Source organism: Crocuta crocuta, unplaced genomic scaffold (genome assembly GCF_008692635.1).
Source record: "Crocuta crocuta isolate KB4526 unplaced genomic scaffold, BGI_CrCroc_1.0 scaffold197, whole genome shotgun sequence".
Taxonomy (NCBI): Eukaryota; Metazoa; Chordata; class Mammalia; order Carnivora; family Hyaenidae; genus Crocuta; species Crocuta crocuta.
In genome coordinates, this window is record NW_027532002.1 from 6,035,043 (window position 1) to 6,051,106 (window position 16,064).

A 16,064-nucleotide genomic window follows, 5' to 3' on the forward strand; every position below is an offset into this window, starting at 1 on the left:
ACAGCGTTACCACCATAGAGATGTCAGGGTCATTTCTTGTTAATACCCGCGATGCTTTGCAAAAAAGCACCATCTACATTGTTTTCAAAACCCTTAATGACCTGTTATTTGAGTAAGAGCTAAAGAGGTAAAAGGCTTACTTTAGTAGATATCTAGTTAGTCCTTCTCATATTTATTTTTTGCTTTTGACCCAAAGATAATGTAAAAATGCAACCATCCCAACTCAACTTCCCAAGCCCGTGTTACCACGAGGGGTGTGGGGATGAAAGAGGGCAAATACAAACCTCGCAAGCTCCGACGCCCCAGTACATGACCACCACAACAAAACAGGAGGTAACGAAAAGACGGAAGCCTAAAAGCCCATAACTTGATCATCTGACAATCACAGAAGGTGTCAGACTATTTCTACACTAAAAGGTAAAATTACAAAAACACGCCTGAGGATGGCGAGCGACCCTTCTGGGACAGTGCTCACTTCTGAGGAAGGAGAAGGAAAGGGTGGAGCATTAGCAGTCTGGGGAGCTTTTTTTTTTAATTAAAAAAAAAAAAATGAAGCACACAAAAAGAAAGGTTAAAAGTCTTTTCTTAAAGGCAGAGACCGTCTAGTTTCTACAGATCAGACTGATGTACTGATGGAGTGCTTCAGGTGGGGAGGGAAGATCTTCATCTGCTCCATTTCCCTGATTTAAGTGAGCAAGACACAATGGGAGAACTTTAATAGGGTTTCGTCATTTCCTTTCCTTTATACAACATGCCCAGCAAACTGCACCAGTTGCCTACAGTTTGGTAAATTGTTAACAATTAAGCTAATTTAATAAAATCACTGTTGTGAGGACTTAAAATAATAATTAAAAAAATCTTTAAAGGAGTTCTCTCCTCCTCTTAGAAGTTCCTGGTACTTTCAGGCTTCTAGATTTGGTTAGTCTTCCAATGACTTTCCATAAATTGTTGTAGCCTAATCTCAATGCTGAGCGCCCACATTTCCTTTTTAATTTTTTTTCTTTATTTGTAGAATAATTGAGGTACAGAGGACATGCAGGCTTGTGTTAGTCTCAGGTGTGCAACATAATGACTCAGTATTCATTTGTACACACCGCAAAATGAGTACCACAGGAAGTCCAGGTAAAATCCGGCAACAGACGTGGTTACAGAACTTGTGGGATTCACTCTCTCAGCAACTTTCAAACATACAATACATACAGCGCTATTAACTAGTCACCATGCTGTCCATCACCTCTCTGATTCCCAATACGTGGCTGAGCCACAGCTTGTGGTGGCCCTCAGAAAAGGAGGAGCATGAAGCAGCAGGCTTTATTAAAGTAGTGTGGCATGATGGTGAAGAGCAGGGGCCTGAGTGAGACTGCCCTGGGTTCTTATCCCAGTTCTACTCGCCACCTGTGAGGCTCAAGCAACTTATATCTCAGCACCTCAGTCTCCTCAGAAATAGAACCTATGATGAGGATTACACAAAACAACACATAGGAAACACTCAGAATGGTACATGGTCCTTACCAATGAGACATGTTGAATGAGTAAACAGATGAAATAAATAAAATATAATCCAGGCCAGGGTCAGAATTTAAATGGGAGGCTGCAAGACAAGAATCTGTATCTGCTTTGGTGAAATTAGAGTCAGGGCAAATTAAGAAAGGGAACTGGTATGGATGGAATAAAGAGAAATGATCTTTCCTCACACAAAACAGGAAATACTTTGTTGGTCTGATCTGCAAATAAGAAATTCCAGAAAATCTAAAACCTGTGAAGAAGTGAATATTCACCTATAATCCAAAAATAATGACTACTATCATTTTGGCATATAGTCTGTCATACAAGCCTTTGAGGAAAAAAAAGATCAAGAAAATCTTAACGTATTACAGAAATTCTTTCCTAAATCCACAGAACATCAGTGACAGCCACTACAGATATTTGCACACCATTATGCATGTATACATGTGTGTATCTTTGCAATGCATGTAGTCATCTAGAACAGGGGCTGAAAAACCTATGGGGCTAAGAATGGTTTTTAGATGTTTTAAGGGTTATTAAAAAAAGAATAAGGGATGCCTGGGTGGCTCAGTTGGTTAAGAGATTTATTTTTTAACTTTTTAAAAAAATGCTTATTTTTAGTAATGTCTACGTCCACTGTGGGGCTCACACTCATGACCCTGAGATCAGGAGTTGCACGCTCTTCTGACTGAAGCCAGCCAGGCGCCCCTCCTATGGCCAAATGTTTGTCACGTCCGAGCTCCAGTGCGAATGTTCGTGTTTGGGAGGTGGGTGTGGGATGGTACGGTGAAGCAGTACTTGGGGGTCTTATATGCATAATTACTAAATACACAGAATTTGAGGAAAGGTAGCTCTTAAACAAGAGATCATAATCTACTATTGCCAAAACCTACCGAACAGCTCTCTAAACAAAGAGCACCATGTCTTTCCTTCCTCAGCCCTCCCACCATTCCCAACATTTGCCGGGGTCCTTGTTGGAAGAGACCACCCCGTTTTAGGTGCACCCAGGGATAGTACCAAAAATGCCCCAAGAATGTACACACCAACACTGCCCCCTTATAGACCTTCACTCTCCCTCCATCTCTCTGTCTATCTGTCTCCCTAACTCTCCGTCTCTGGAAAAGCATCTCAGTCTACAAAGGGCTCTTAGGACACAAGAGCTTCCTTATAAAGGGCAGGAGGCAACTGTGTTTCCCATTTTGCTTCAGAAAAACTCTCTTCTCTTTGTTCTACTCTGACATAAGACACACAAGAGGCAATCTTTATAACCACGCAGCTAATAGTGTGAGAGTCACATGCTAACACCCCTTCCATTCTCCTTACATAGGATGTTTTAGATTCGGCATCCCAACAGTCACAGGCATAGTGAGCCATCTCGTTCTCCATGTGCTGTCGGAAGCGGAGTTTATCTGGAGATACTCCAACCTTCGTGAGGTAGAGGTAGATGCGGCCAATGAAGTAGCCTAATACTGAGTTGTTAATCACACCCTAAAAAAAAATCCATGAATAAACAAGTAAGTAAGTAAGCAAGCAAACATGCAAATAAGCATAGAAGAAGGAAAAAACATACACGCTATTTCAAAGGCCAACGTACCACTTTCAATTTATTCATAGTCTACTGAAAAACATTCGAAACACAAAGTAAGCTAATTTATCAAGCTTTCAGAACAATCTCAAATACCCAGAATGTGACTGTGGCTATTTTTAAAGGGGTTGATGTCAGTTTAACAAGCTGATAATAACGGAGTTATTCAAAATCTTTTGGCCATACTCACTAGGTCAGCAAAAATTCAGTCCAATACCTCATACCTTCTAAATCTATAGTATTAAAAATGACATTCATAATAATGACCCTATGGAGTGGCATATATATTTCTTCTGAATTAACAAAAGTAATCAGACACGTTGAGGGAATTTTAATGATCCTTATTCACTGAAGTCTGTACACCCCACTCCGAACATATCATCTTACCATCCCAGGACCAGAAGGATCTTAGCAATCATCTAGCCCCAACTCCAACCTGCCGCAGGGCTCTTCTCTACAAAATAGCTCCCAAGTTATAACCCAGCATCCACCGGAGTATTTTCAGAGGCAGGAAGTTCATTGTTTCCTGAGGCAATTCGCTCCACTATCAGGCCACAGCTATATTAGAAAGCTTTCACTCACTCATTTCTTCAAACGATTGGAGAAATTCTATTCTATATAAATCTTTATCCCAACTGCTACGGGTAATATAGAAAAGATTAAAATCCAGAGGGCTTGCTTTCTGTGAATCACCATGTCTCCCCAAAAGTAGTACATATTGAAAAAAGTTGGATTGATAAGGCACAGTTCAAACCAAGATCTTTTTCCCAAGTGCTCTGCTAAATATTTTCATGTTGGCCCCAATGGCCCACAAATTGGCATGTTTGCGTAATTTCCTCCCACTATAACAATAGTATAGAATACTGAATAAAAACAAACACCATATAAAAAAAATAAAATGACTGGGGCGCCCAGGTGGCTCAGTCAGTTAATCACATGACTTCAATCAAGGTCATGATCTTGCAGTTAAGACCTGCATTGGGCTCTCTTCTGTCAGCAGAAGCCCACTTAGGATCCTCAGTCTCCCCCTCTCTCTGTCCTTCCCCTGCTCACACTTTCTCTTGCTTCTCTCAAAAATAAACATTAAAAAATAATAAAATAATACAATGACTGCTAAAATAAATATTTTGTCATGCAGTACACAGAATTTGTTAAGTGCTAGAGACCCTTAATAGGAATAACCTAAACGAAGTTAACTACGGAATCTTACCTGTTCAACAGCGTCTCCGAGGCGCATTTTCCTAGCAGACTGTCCGCTGACCTGGGCTTTTGCTGAATACAAATAAAGGTGGAGGTCTGCCACATTCTGGAACTTGGGGTGGTCCTTCTCATTGGGATCTACAAAGTGCTCGATTTCTGCCATTGTGAATTCTCTGGAAGCAAAAACATAAAAGTTGGGCGCTTAACCGTAAAAAAATAAACGAGGCCCTTATTTTCAACTTCATTCTACAACGATATAGGTCCTCACACTACAGGAGTCTCTTATCACTAAACCAGAAAATTATTTCCTCAGGGAATGGCATGGAAAAAAAAAAGGATTATGTTTGTCTAGGTAGTTGTTACTTTTAAACACATGAATGAAAATTTTACTACTTGCTAAATAGCATTTTAAATACATAAATACAATCAACCTTCTCTCAAATGTTAACTCCTTCTATCTAATGGCAAAGACTCTTTGCTTGGCCAAACTTTAATCAGTCTCCTGAACCTCCTCCTAGGCGCATCTGTACACTTCCTTGTAAAATTCAGTTTTAGCAAGAACCCTGCTGAGTCAGTGTAACCAGAACCCCTCCCCCCTTGCTACATGTGACCACTTCGGGTATCTTTCCGGTATCTTTTTGGATTCATCATCATCCACCCCCCAACCCCCATCCCCGGTGGTGTCTGATCACCTGGGCAGGTCATCAGCAAGACCCTGTCAGGCTGGTTTAGCCAGAGTCCCCTTTCCCCTGATGTTCTCTCTTAGCAATTTTCTAACCACTGACCCCCACCATGCACCTTGGCTATAAATCCTCTCTATAGTCAAAAATTGAGCCCTGTTCTATACTGAGATCTCTTTCCCCTACCATAATAATCTTGCAATAAAATCTCTTTCTACCACTTTAGTTACTGTCCATTTCTGTTTTTCCTTTGATACTAATCACCACAACAAAAGATTCTTACCTGCAATGGAAAATTGTTTTTAAAGAACAGATTGATATGGTTTTTAATACTAGGAAACCTTCTGCAGAAGTCGGACGCAAAAAAGAAATGGGATACTTGATAGTGACTTCCAAATAAAATGGTTTTCCTTAAAGCACGAGCAAGTCTAACAAATACACACTAAATGAAGTTCCAATGTGAAATTAAAAGTGAAGTGAAATTGTTCTTCAGCTTTTATGGCAGTTCGGTTTCTTCCTTTTTTTTTTTTGCTCTGAACAAGTAAATGACAGATAATGGCACCATACGGCTGGCTTCTTTAGAGTAACAGCTTCTTGAATAGTGTTATTCAAGGCTGAGGACATAAGGTATAAATTGAACAGGCTGACGCCAAGCTAACTGCATAATGCTGAAATAAATATGGATATAGTAATGGTTTCCCAGAGAGATTTCTCTGAAAGGCAATTAAGTAGCTACTGGTGGAAAAGTGTTTTAAGCTATGAGTCAAAATCAAAACTCTTCTTTAAACACACTCCCCCCCCCCACGCATTTACTAGTGCATTTTCATGATTATCTCAGATGCTTTAGAATTAAAGAAAAATTGCTTAAAAGGGTTCTAAAAATACATGAAATGCATTGCAAAAGAGCTGATTTTTAAGTCTTATTTTTAAATAGTATTTATTTGGCCCCACAGCACCTATCTCTGGTCTCTCCACCACTTTCAAACATCTGTGTGCATTGAAACAGGACAGAGAAGCACAATGTCTTTCCTCACATAGCTCAGAGCTGGGCTGTTAGCAATAGAACATCTAAAATGCAGGGCATATCAAAATAAGGGCCCTGCCCAGGATCCCAAAATATTCTGCTGCCAAAGTCTTTCCATCTGTCAGCTCACAGACAAGAGATGGAAATCAACACTAAAATCTGATTTTACCAGCAGTCTCTTATCTTTGAGTTCAGAAACTGTACCTGCAACTGTGGAAAACTAAAATACATATAGGTTCTAGAAGACAGAATCAGCTAATCAAAGTAAAAATAAATTGTTAGGGGGCGCCTGGGTGCCTCAGTCGGTTAAACATCTTCTGACTCTTGATTTCAGCACAGGTTATGATCTCACATTTCTGAGCTGTCAGTGCAAAGTCTGCTTGGGATTCTCTGTCTCCCTCTTTCCGCTCCTCTCTCACTTGTGCTATCTCTCTCAAAATAAATTAATAAACTTAAAAAAAAAATCCAATCCAACTCTTGATTTCAACTCAGGTCATGATCCCAGGGTGGTGGGACTGAGCCCCACATCACGCTCAGCACAGAGTGTGGAGCCTGCTTGGGATTCTCTCTTTCTTTCTCTCAAAAATAAACAAATAAACTTAAAACAAACAAATAAAAATAAATTTTAAAAAATTACATATGAATAGTCCAATACTCTCAACCTAAAGAAATCACAGCCAGGTACAGACTAATCACCTAATAACTCTATGTCATCAAGGAAAAATCACAACACTAAACAAATCCTAGCCCTCCCCAACCCATGTAACAAAAACCACAGGATTACTGGCTCATGGAAGAAAGAACAGACTTCTAGTCAGGATCTTACAGGGGATTACACCACACACCAGCCAAAACCCAGACATGATGCTTTAAAGTGAAAATGACCAAGGCACCTCAGTGGCTCAGTCAGTTAAGCGTCCAAGTTCAGCTCATGTCATGATCTCGCAGTTCGTGAGTTTGAGCCCTGTGTCGGGCTGTTTGCTGATAGTTTCAGAGCCTGGAGCCTGCTTTGGATTCTATGTCTCCCTTTTTCTCTGCCCCTCCCCTGTTCTCTCTCTTTCTCAAAAATAAACAAACATTAAAAAAATATTTTTAATTAATAAAATGAAAATGACCAAGAAATAAAATGTCAGTAAGCCTCATAGGCCTTTTACTGGTTAACTCCTAGAATCACTCCTCAGTTCTGAGCTGGTTTTCCAATTTACCACTTTTTATTCCATAGGCCTTACTTTGTGATCCTTTATAACTTCCAAGAGCTACTCTACATGATGTAAATCCTCACTAAAACACTGGCTTTAGACAAAGTTAGTCTTACCCAGCTTCCTCAGTATTTTGAAAGCATGCTTGCAGATAACGAGTAGAGCAGACAGAAAGCCAAAAAACAAAAGGAAAAAAAAGAGACAGAAAAAAGCCAGGGAAATAAAACAAACTCAAACCTGACAAGTTTTGCACTGTTATCAGAGCTGGCTAAAGTTTCTGACCACCTCTGTTTTCTGCACGAAGGCCCAAAGAGGTTCCTCCCACCCCTTTTCTCTAAGTCTTGAAGCCCCTTCCTCTGTGTAGTCTCCCCTTTCTAGACCAGAAGGCTGAAGGAATCATAGGCCGGAAGACAGAGTTTGGTCAATACACAGGGGTGTTTTCTCAGTGGGTGTCACGGGGACTAACAAGATTAGGCAGGTGGTTTGGGTGCTTTGATGTAGAGTCAGTGGCTGGGATATGCTATTACTGAAGTCTGTAATTACAGTGAGTAAGAAAAGAGAGGAGAAGGACGGGGTGGGGGCTGTGGAAAATCATTTGGAGGCTGAGATAGTTCAGTTTACTTACATATCCTATTTTTTATATGGAATTTATTACCCCAAGAGATAATATCAGTAAGAAAAATGTACCGAAATCACAAAAAGCTTAAGTCACAAACAGCTAAGCCACAGTACGTTTCTAAAGAAAAATGTAACTAAGTGCTAATATGCCATCCCACATTCCTGGATACATCTGGCAAAGGGAGGCTATTCGAACAGAAGAAGTGAGTAGAACTACAGTAGACAGAAATAAGGCTGCTAGCTGGCCTTTCTGTCATACAGATGCCTTAAGTATCTGGAGGAATGTCAATTGGTTATGGGCACACTCTTGGCCCAAGTCCAGCGCTGTTGTTCGCCCTGGTCTCCTGGTTTGCCCAGTCCTTCCTGGTTATGAGAAGGACTCCCCTCTCATAACCATCACCTCATCCCCACCTCACCCTACACTTACATATATCACCACTGCCAGAAGATGCCTTAGTTTACACAGTCAAGATCCTGCCATTCTCTAAACATCTGATGAACAAGGGAGAAAGATCATTTTGGAGCAGGTGAGAAATGTGATCTGTTCTTCACCTCCCTTCCTTCCCCATGGGTTCACATTAGTCACTCAAAACTACCTGATGTCCCAAAGATTACAAATGTAAAACATCATCTTTTGGAGGACAAAAGTAAATTCTTACCCATGTAAAAATGAAGCAGAATTGTTTCAACATAACAAGCTTTCTTTTCCCATTCAATGCCAAGGTCTTTCATGAGTTTTACTAGCAGAATAATATGGGCAGTACCTGACTCTGATCAGTCCAGATCGAGGGGAGATCTCATTTCTAAAAGAATTTCCAATCTGGGCAGCAGCAAAAGGCAACTTTCCTTGGTTGAATTCCAAAAGTCTCTTGAAATTCAGGAAAATCCCCTGTGCGGTTTCTGGCCTCAAGTACCTATGAGTTGAAATACATCAGTTGGTTAGAAGGAAAGAAATTGTTTTCCAAAAATCTGAAACTCTAGATACAAACCCTCAAAGTCCTCAATACTACACTATTTTTGCACAAAACTGTACAGATACGCCCTAAAGAAAAGTTTTAGGAATACACATTTTTCCTGGTGGCAAACATTATCAAGCACATGTTAGAGAATGTATCAAGCAGTTGGTATGGTAAAACTACTGTTAGAAATGTCATTTTGTTGTGTCACTCTAGTGCGTCAAATATCACCTCTCAATGTCCCTAAAACCTGGTTAATCATTTACTTGGAGGCAGGCAACAATTTTGGATCCTTCTGAAAATAAGACCCTGCCTAAGAGTACCTCTACAAACCCACCCAGGGGAGCAGTGCTTGGTGGCTAGAAAGAATCCATTGTGGGCTAACACCTAACATTAGAGCTCACTCATCACAATCGTCACAACAAGCCAGGCAATTTTCCAGGTGTTCCCCATCATTTTCTTCCCTGTGTCCAGTCAGAGCCTTCTTCTCATTTCCTCCATGCTTTAAAGATATAGCCAAGCAACTACCCCAGGATAATCACTGTTCTCTTCTCTACTGTACCGACAGTATTCTGTGCAAAAGCATCAACTGAGAAAACTTTCCCAACAGCCTGCTTCAATATAAGTATTTTATGAAAAGAACTTTAAAACAAAGAAAAGGGATGCCTGAGTAGCTCAGTAGGGTAAGCATAAAACTTTGGCTCAGGTCATGATCTCATGGTTTATGGGATCAAGCCCCACATTGGGCTCTCTAATGTCAGCACAGAGCCTGTTTCAGACCTTCTGTCCTCCTCTCTCTGCTTTTTCCCGGCATGCAGCCTCTCTCTGTCTCTCAAAAATAAATAAACTTAAAAAAAAAAAAAAAGAAAAAAAAAGAAAAATTAAAATATAATTTCACCTTCCTCTCATTCTAAGATACCAACTTTTCATCTTGGTGGTGCTTTCCAGTTTTAATCCAGATAGAGGTAGAACTACAGTTTATATGCATTTTTCTAGGCTGTAAGATTATTTATTTATTTAATTTATTCTTACGTAAGCTCCACACCCAACCTGGGGCTCAAACTCACAACCCCAAGATCAAGAGTCACATACTCTACTGACTGACAAGCTGTCTACTGACAGCCAATCACCCCTATATGCATTATTTATATGTAGAATGTGTAAAATGAGGTGTTCTCTATTTTTCCATTTTCTAAATAATCATAAAAAGTTAACATTTAGCAGTTGCAGAGTATACTAAAATGAACTTTATTATAATTTATTTAACCGTCTCAAATTATTAGATAAATTGATTATTTCTACTTTTAATTTATATATTCTTGATAAATATAGTTTCCTTTCCTTTGGAATTATTTCCTCAGATAAATTCCCAGGAGTGGGATAATGGGTCAGAGGGTTTGGCCCATTTAAGGACTCTCTGTATGTACTGTCAAAACGAAAGGCTTGCCTTTGGCCTCTCTCCATAAAATATCTGAAATCAACACAGTGTGTGATTAAAATAATTCCAGTAATACATTCCATCACAATTAATTTTCATTGTTCTTTAGTGTCTACTCCAGGAAACGTGATCTATCTAGCTTCAGCAATGTCTACCTTCCATTATCCTACAATGAGACCATAAGAAAAGTATCTGAAGCTATGAAGTATAATACTTTGGCTAAGTTTGTTAACATGGAGAAGGAATCTATAAATACAGATTTTAGTTCTGGATCATACTGTAGACTGTTTAACTTTCTTTACTGTGGAAACCACATCTTGTAAAATAATAAGCTAAACCTATTTTGTTCAATATAGTATGCCACTAGTCAAATACCTATTTAAATTTAAACTAATTAAAATTAAATATGTTTCAAAATTCAGTTCCTCTCAGAAGCACTAATGCCATTTCAAGCACTCAATAGACACATGTGGCTGATATCTACCATACTGGACTACAGATTACAGAACATTTCCACCACTGCAGAAAGTTCTACTGGACAGTGCTGATCTAGACAAAATTGTTTCTAAAGTCTCCTTCAGCAATAAATTCAATGATTTTCAAAATCATTCAACTATCTCTCTTGCCCTATACAGCTATAATCACAAGATATGATGATCACAGACTTTTGTTTATTTTGTGGCCAAAAAAAAAAATTATCACATACAGTAAAAAATTATATTCAGAAAGAATCAGAAGGAATAAACTTAAGAAGATGTCTGTCATTACTTCTTCTTAACATATTTACCTGCACGTTCTACATATCACTTATCAAAAATTTTCTTTCATGGCTGATATTGATGTCTGCTTTTTATTACGAGCAATTTTAATAACTTCATTACATAAAGATTAAGTGATACATACCCAGGCATGTTTCCTCCAGGTCCAATGAAGGTCTTGAACATTAAGTTAAAAGATACTGGAGGGGACAGATCATTTCCAGTAATGGGGGATTTTACATTATAGTTCACAAAAAGATCCCCAAGTTCTTGCTGTCCATAGTTATCAAGCTAAAGGATAGGTCAAGAAAATAATTAATGTAAAAGATTGAGGGGAAAAAACAGGGCAGAAGAGTATTACATATAAAGCCCATCTATCATTGAAAGTCACCCAAAATACGAACATCAGAATTAACCTATCCCCCAAGATATCCAAATTAAAACTGTAATCCTTCACACACTTCCATTTATCAATTTATCATTTATCATTCTAGAAAAATGGAGTTTCTTTCTGGGACTGATCTAAAACTCACACATTCACCACTTCACAATGAAAGATAAAGCAAAAGTATCTCTGGTTCAATTATAATAGTTACTGACTGGCAAGCACCTGAAATCATATAAATCAGTGTTCCAAGTTGAATTTTACCACTCTGTGCATATTTCAGTCAGGTTCACTTCCTTATCTATTCATTAAATGTGTATATACCTTTTCTCTCCCACTAGATATTAAGGTCTGGAAGGCAGAAGTTGTTTCTTATTCATGTCTACTTGTTCCAGTGTACTGCACATTTCATACATTGATAATCAATGCCAAACCTTCTAAAATGATCTATGACCCTCCAATTCAAAAATTTCAGAGGACTATGACAAGCCATCTAATACTGAAGAATATTCAAAACTTAAAAAAAAAAAAACCTCCTAAGAGAAACAAATAAGAACTGAGGCTCTTGAGTCAGAAAAACTGGTTAACATTGAAGACAATGTAATAAAATGATGTTTCTGATATGCTTCAAAAGAATTCCAGAGATGAAGACAGAAAAGCAGGCATGGATTCAACCAAATCTGATAATACTGTAGCAGGCTAATTCTAATATTTATTTATTATACTATTTTCTATTTGTATACGTTTTGAATTTTTCATAACAAAAAGTTAAAAAATTACTTTAAAAACTGGCACCTTCAGAAATGGGTCAGCAAAAATGGTATACAGAAGAAAAACAATGAACTCTGAGCTACTGAATCCACATAACAGAAATAATGCTCATCCTAACTCAGAGGGTAAATCGGTGCCTTTTAAAGAAACCATCATGCTTCATAAAGCTGAAAAGGAATCACAGGCACTAACAGGTGGAGAAAATGTTACTACTTGCGCAAGCAAACAGATGGGCCTTTGGCTGTGAATCCACCGGGACCATTTCTGAGCACTAGATCACAGTCCCCAACTTTGCACTGAACATTACATTGACAGCTTGTATGTGTACCTGATATGGCAAATCAAAAAACAGACTGCCCTCCTAAGACCATGGATGTGAGATGGGAGAGAAGGTCAGATTTCAAACTACAAATGACTTAACAAGTCAGCTAATTACTTCCTGGCCTGACACTTGACTCGGAAATGAATGAAACTACTAAGATCAAAGACACATACTCACAAAAGCTTAGTAAGTCTAACATACTACATGGGAAACAGTAATTTAGGGGTAACTGGAAGTACTTTTCATTTCTTCTATTAAAGGTCATGCCTTTGGAAAAGGAAGGAAATGAGAAATGAATGTATGGTTACAACAGTGTCAAAACCCAAGAACTGATTTACTAAAACCATGAACAAAATACTAAAGTAATGAGCTTCAATAAAAGGATAAAATATACCTCACAAAGACTAAAATAAATTGGTAGATGAGTCAACAGCCAAATTAAGATTTTCTTTCAATTTAAATGAGGAGGGAGAAAATTTCTCAGCTACTGTTAGAAAGCTAGATATCATAAGGAAAAATCAGCATATTTTTAGAAAATAAGACAACAGTGGAGAAGTATCCAATAAATTCTCATGAGTAAAAAGCAAAGAGGTAGGGATTCCTACATTCAGCCTCATACACACACACACACACCCCAATATAAATATGTATAAACATAGTGGTAGGGTGTGTGTGTGTGTGTGTGTGTGTGTACGTATGTATTTTTACCCAAGGAAGTACATAAAATTTAAGAGGTAAGCTTTGATGGACCTCGATCAAACATGGTATTGGAGAAACGTACTTTGCTTAAACGAGTACACGACGTGAGAAATCAATAACATACATACGTAGACATATGCATCTTCCTGGGGAAAAGAGGTACAGTTTTCATGATATTCTTAAAGTGATCTGTGACCCAAAAGGAGAAGAACTACTTCTGATACAGAAGGTACTCCAGCACCTGGTAAAAGAATCGATGATCTCTACGGCCTCTTTCGTCTTCCCTAAACTTTGCCAACTTTAATAGAAATTATAAAACTTTCAGTCTATAGGAAAAGCAGGGACCTGCTCTTTGGGTTTTAAGAATATGAGCATGTAGTCAGGGACACTGTAACCAGAAGCAGATCAAATGGCTGATGTGACAGTGCTCATAAAGGTATCTTCCCCCAAATCTCTACGGCAAGACTGAACACTATTCATCTCAGTCACTCCTCTGGTTTTTGCTAAATCCAGAAAACTGGTTTCCAAGGAGATAGAACAAATTTCATGCCAATTTACACTGAATTGCTAGTTTGGGCTAACATGAAGTATTAGCCACAAAAGGTAGAGAGAGAAGAAAATGAAAATGAAAAGAGAGACAGAAGGTAAACTGTACTTCTTTACAATGGTGGCCACGGTGAGCACAATGTGAAATTCAACAGTCACCAAACACTGAAAGAAAGATAGCACCTGCCTGAGTTACTATGATAACATCTCTAAAGTGCTCACCTGAGCCAAGACACTTTCCATCTCTGATTTCTTCTCAGCAGAGCACTTCTTATCAGACATCAATTTCTGTAAATGAGCTACAAGAACAGTGTTGGTACATGTCAATTTCAATCAACGGGAAAAAGGACCACGCATTTTGAGTTTCAGTGAAGTGGTAAGAAAATGAATCCAAGGATAATGTTCTTACTTTATATAAACCCCGTGGTTGATTGTACAGGGAGAACCATGATACCGTCTTGATTCTTTTGTGGGACTTAGAATTTCTAATTATCATATATAACTTTTTCTTGTTAAATAAGGGGCTTGATCTATACAGGCATACCTCAGATACATAGTGGGTTCGGTTCCAAACCACAATACAGCAAATATTGCAATAAAGCAAGTCAAATGGATGTTTTGGTTTCCCAGTACATATAAAAGTTAAGTCTGCATTATATTGTACTCTGTTAAATATGCAATAGCATTACATCTAAAAAAGAAAAAAAGCACACACCGTATTAAAAAATATTTTATTACTAAAATGTTAACTCATCTGAGCTCTCAGCAAGTCCTGATCACTGATCACTCTAACAAATATAATGATAATGAAAAAGTTTGAAATATTTTGAGAATTACCAAAATGTGACAGAGACACAAAGTGAGTAAAAGGGGTTGGAAAAACAGCGTTGGTAGACTTGCTTGATAAAGGATTGCCACAAACTTACCATTTGAAAAAAAATGCAATATATGCCAAGCACAATAAGGTGGAATGCAATAAAATGAGGTACGCCTGTATATTTAAGATCTATGTGGTTTACTCTTTGTATGTTATGCCCCCCAATGTTTTTATTTCAAGTTTTTATTTAAATTCTAGTTAGTTAACATATATAGTAAAATTAGTTTCAGATGTACCAAGAAATTTTTAAGAGAAAAAATATGAGAAAAGTTTAATCTAAACCCCTTGTTTTGATGAATTCAACTTGGAAGAATATTTATCTGAGATGAAAAACCATACCTTTTAATAGATGGTCAGCACGAAAACACTCTCCATTTTTTACATCTTTCACCATGAAGTCAGCAAATTTATCTACGTGGCCAGAGGTCCTAAGTTAACAAATGCCACTTTGTTAACAAAAGTCACTTTCATACAAATTAATACATAAACTGTACCTTATAAGACAATCCTCCTTTTATATGGAGTATATCAAGCTTAATATATGCCAGAGAAAATTCTTCCTCAAATATATCCTCACCCTTTCCCTAAGTTCTTTCTTCCCATTGGAAAAAAACATCGACTAGGATTATACTTTTTCACAAGTTGTCATAAAGCATGTGCTATTTTGCAGAATCAATTAATCCATGCCTATCTCATTAAAAACGATCTAAGCAAAAGCCAAAACCATGGGGAATCTGACGAGGCAAGAATTCATGATAACTCAGTGTAGATCTTGAATCTTAAGAGTTTTCGGCCACTGAAACCTGGATGGATGCTGGTATTAGCTCTTACACAGTCCCTATTTGTGGAGCAAGTGTGGCTAAAGTACAGGTGTCCTGATCTTTCAGATCCATCACCAGTTTTTTTCTTTTAGTTGGCTGAAATTATTGGGAGAGCCCAAAGGATGCAAACAGTGAAAACTAACTCTTTAGGGGTGGCTGGGTGGCTCAGTAAATTAAGCGTCCGACTTCGGCTCAGGTCATGATCTCACAGTTCGTGGGTTCGAGCCCCGCATCGGACTCTGTGCTGCTGTCAGCACTGTGTCTCCCTCTCTCTCTGACACTCCCTTATTCATGCTGTCTCTCTCTCTCTCTCAGAAATAAAGATAAAATATTTAAAAATTTTAAAAAAAAGAAAAAGAAAAAGAAAATTAACTCTTTACCAGGCAACATGAAATGAAGAAAGTGATCAGATACAAAATGGTAAGAATTCTTCTTTCAGTTTTATACTCAAGAAATCCTGCCCTGCTTTCAACAGTGTTAGTAGGGATAATCTAAATTTCTGCACTGAAACTTCAACACAAATAATAGTATCCAATTTTAAATGTATACACACCTTTGCCCAGAAGTTCTAAAAACTTAGCATAAGGAAATAATCATATATATTTGCAAAAATCCATCTATCGGGATGTTCGGCCAACTCAAAAATGAGGAACGATTTATTTATTTATTTATTTATTTA

At 38.1% G+C, this 16,064-nt stretch overlaps 1 protein-coding gene across 1 annotated transcript in view; it reads right to left on the reverse strand.

Moving 5' to 3' along the window:
- The window catches only part of GARS1 (glycyl-tRNA synthetase 1), a 45,277-nt gene that overhangs the window by 13,931 nt on the left and 15,282 nt on the right, over positions 1 to 16,064 (reverse strand). The window contains exons 5-10 of the mRNA XM_077775358.1: positions 14,904 to 14,992; positions 13,910 to 13,986; positions 11,110 to 11,255; positions 8,577 to 8,726; positions 4,302 to 4,464; positions 2,830 to 2,994 (exon numbers count right to left, since the gene is read on the reverse strand). Of these exons, the coding sequence (XP_077631484.1) occupies positions 2,830 to 2,994; positions 4,302 to 4,464; positions 8,577 to 8,726; positions 11,110 to 11,255; positions 13,910 to 13,986; positions 14,904 to 14,992 (790 nt within the window). The remainder of the gene's footprint in view (positions 1 to 2,829; positions 2,995 to 4,301; positions 4,465 to 8,576; positions 8,727 to 11,109; positions 11,256 to 13,909; positions 13,987 to 14,903; positions 14,993 to 16,064) is intronic.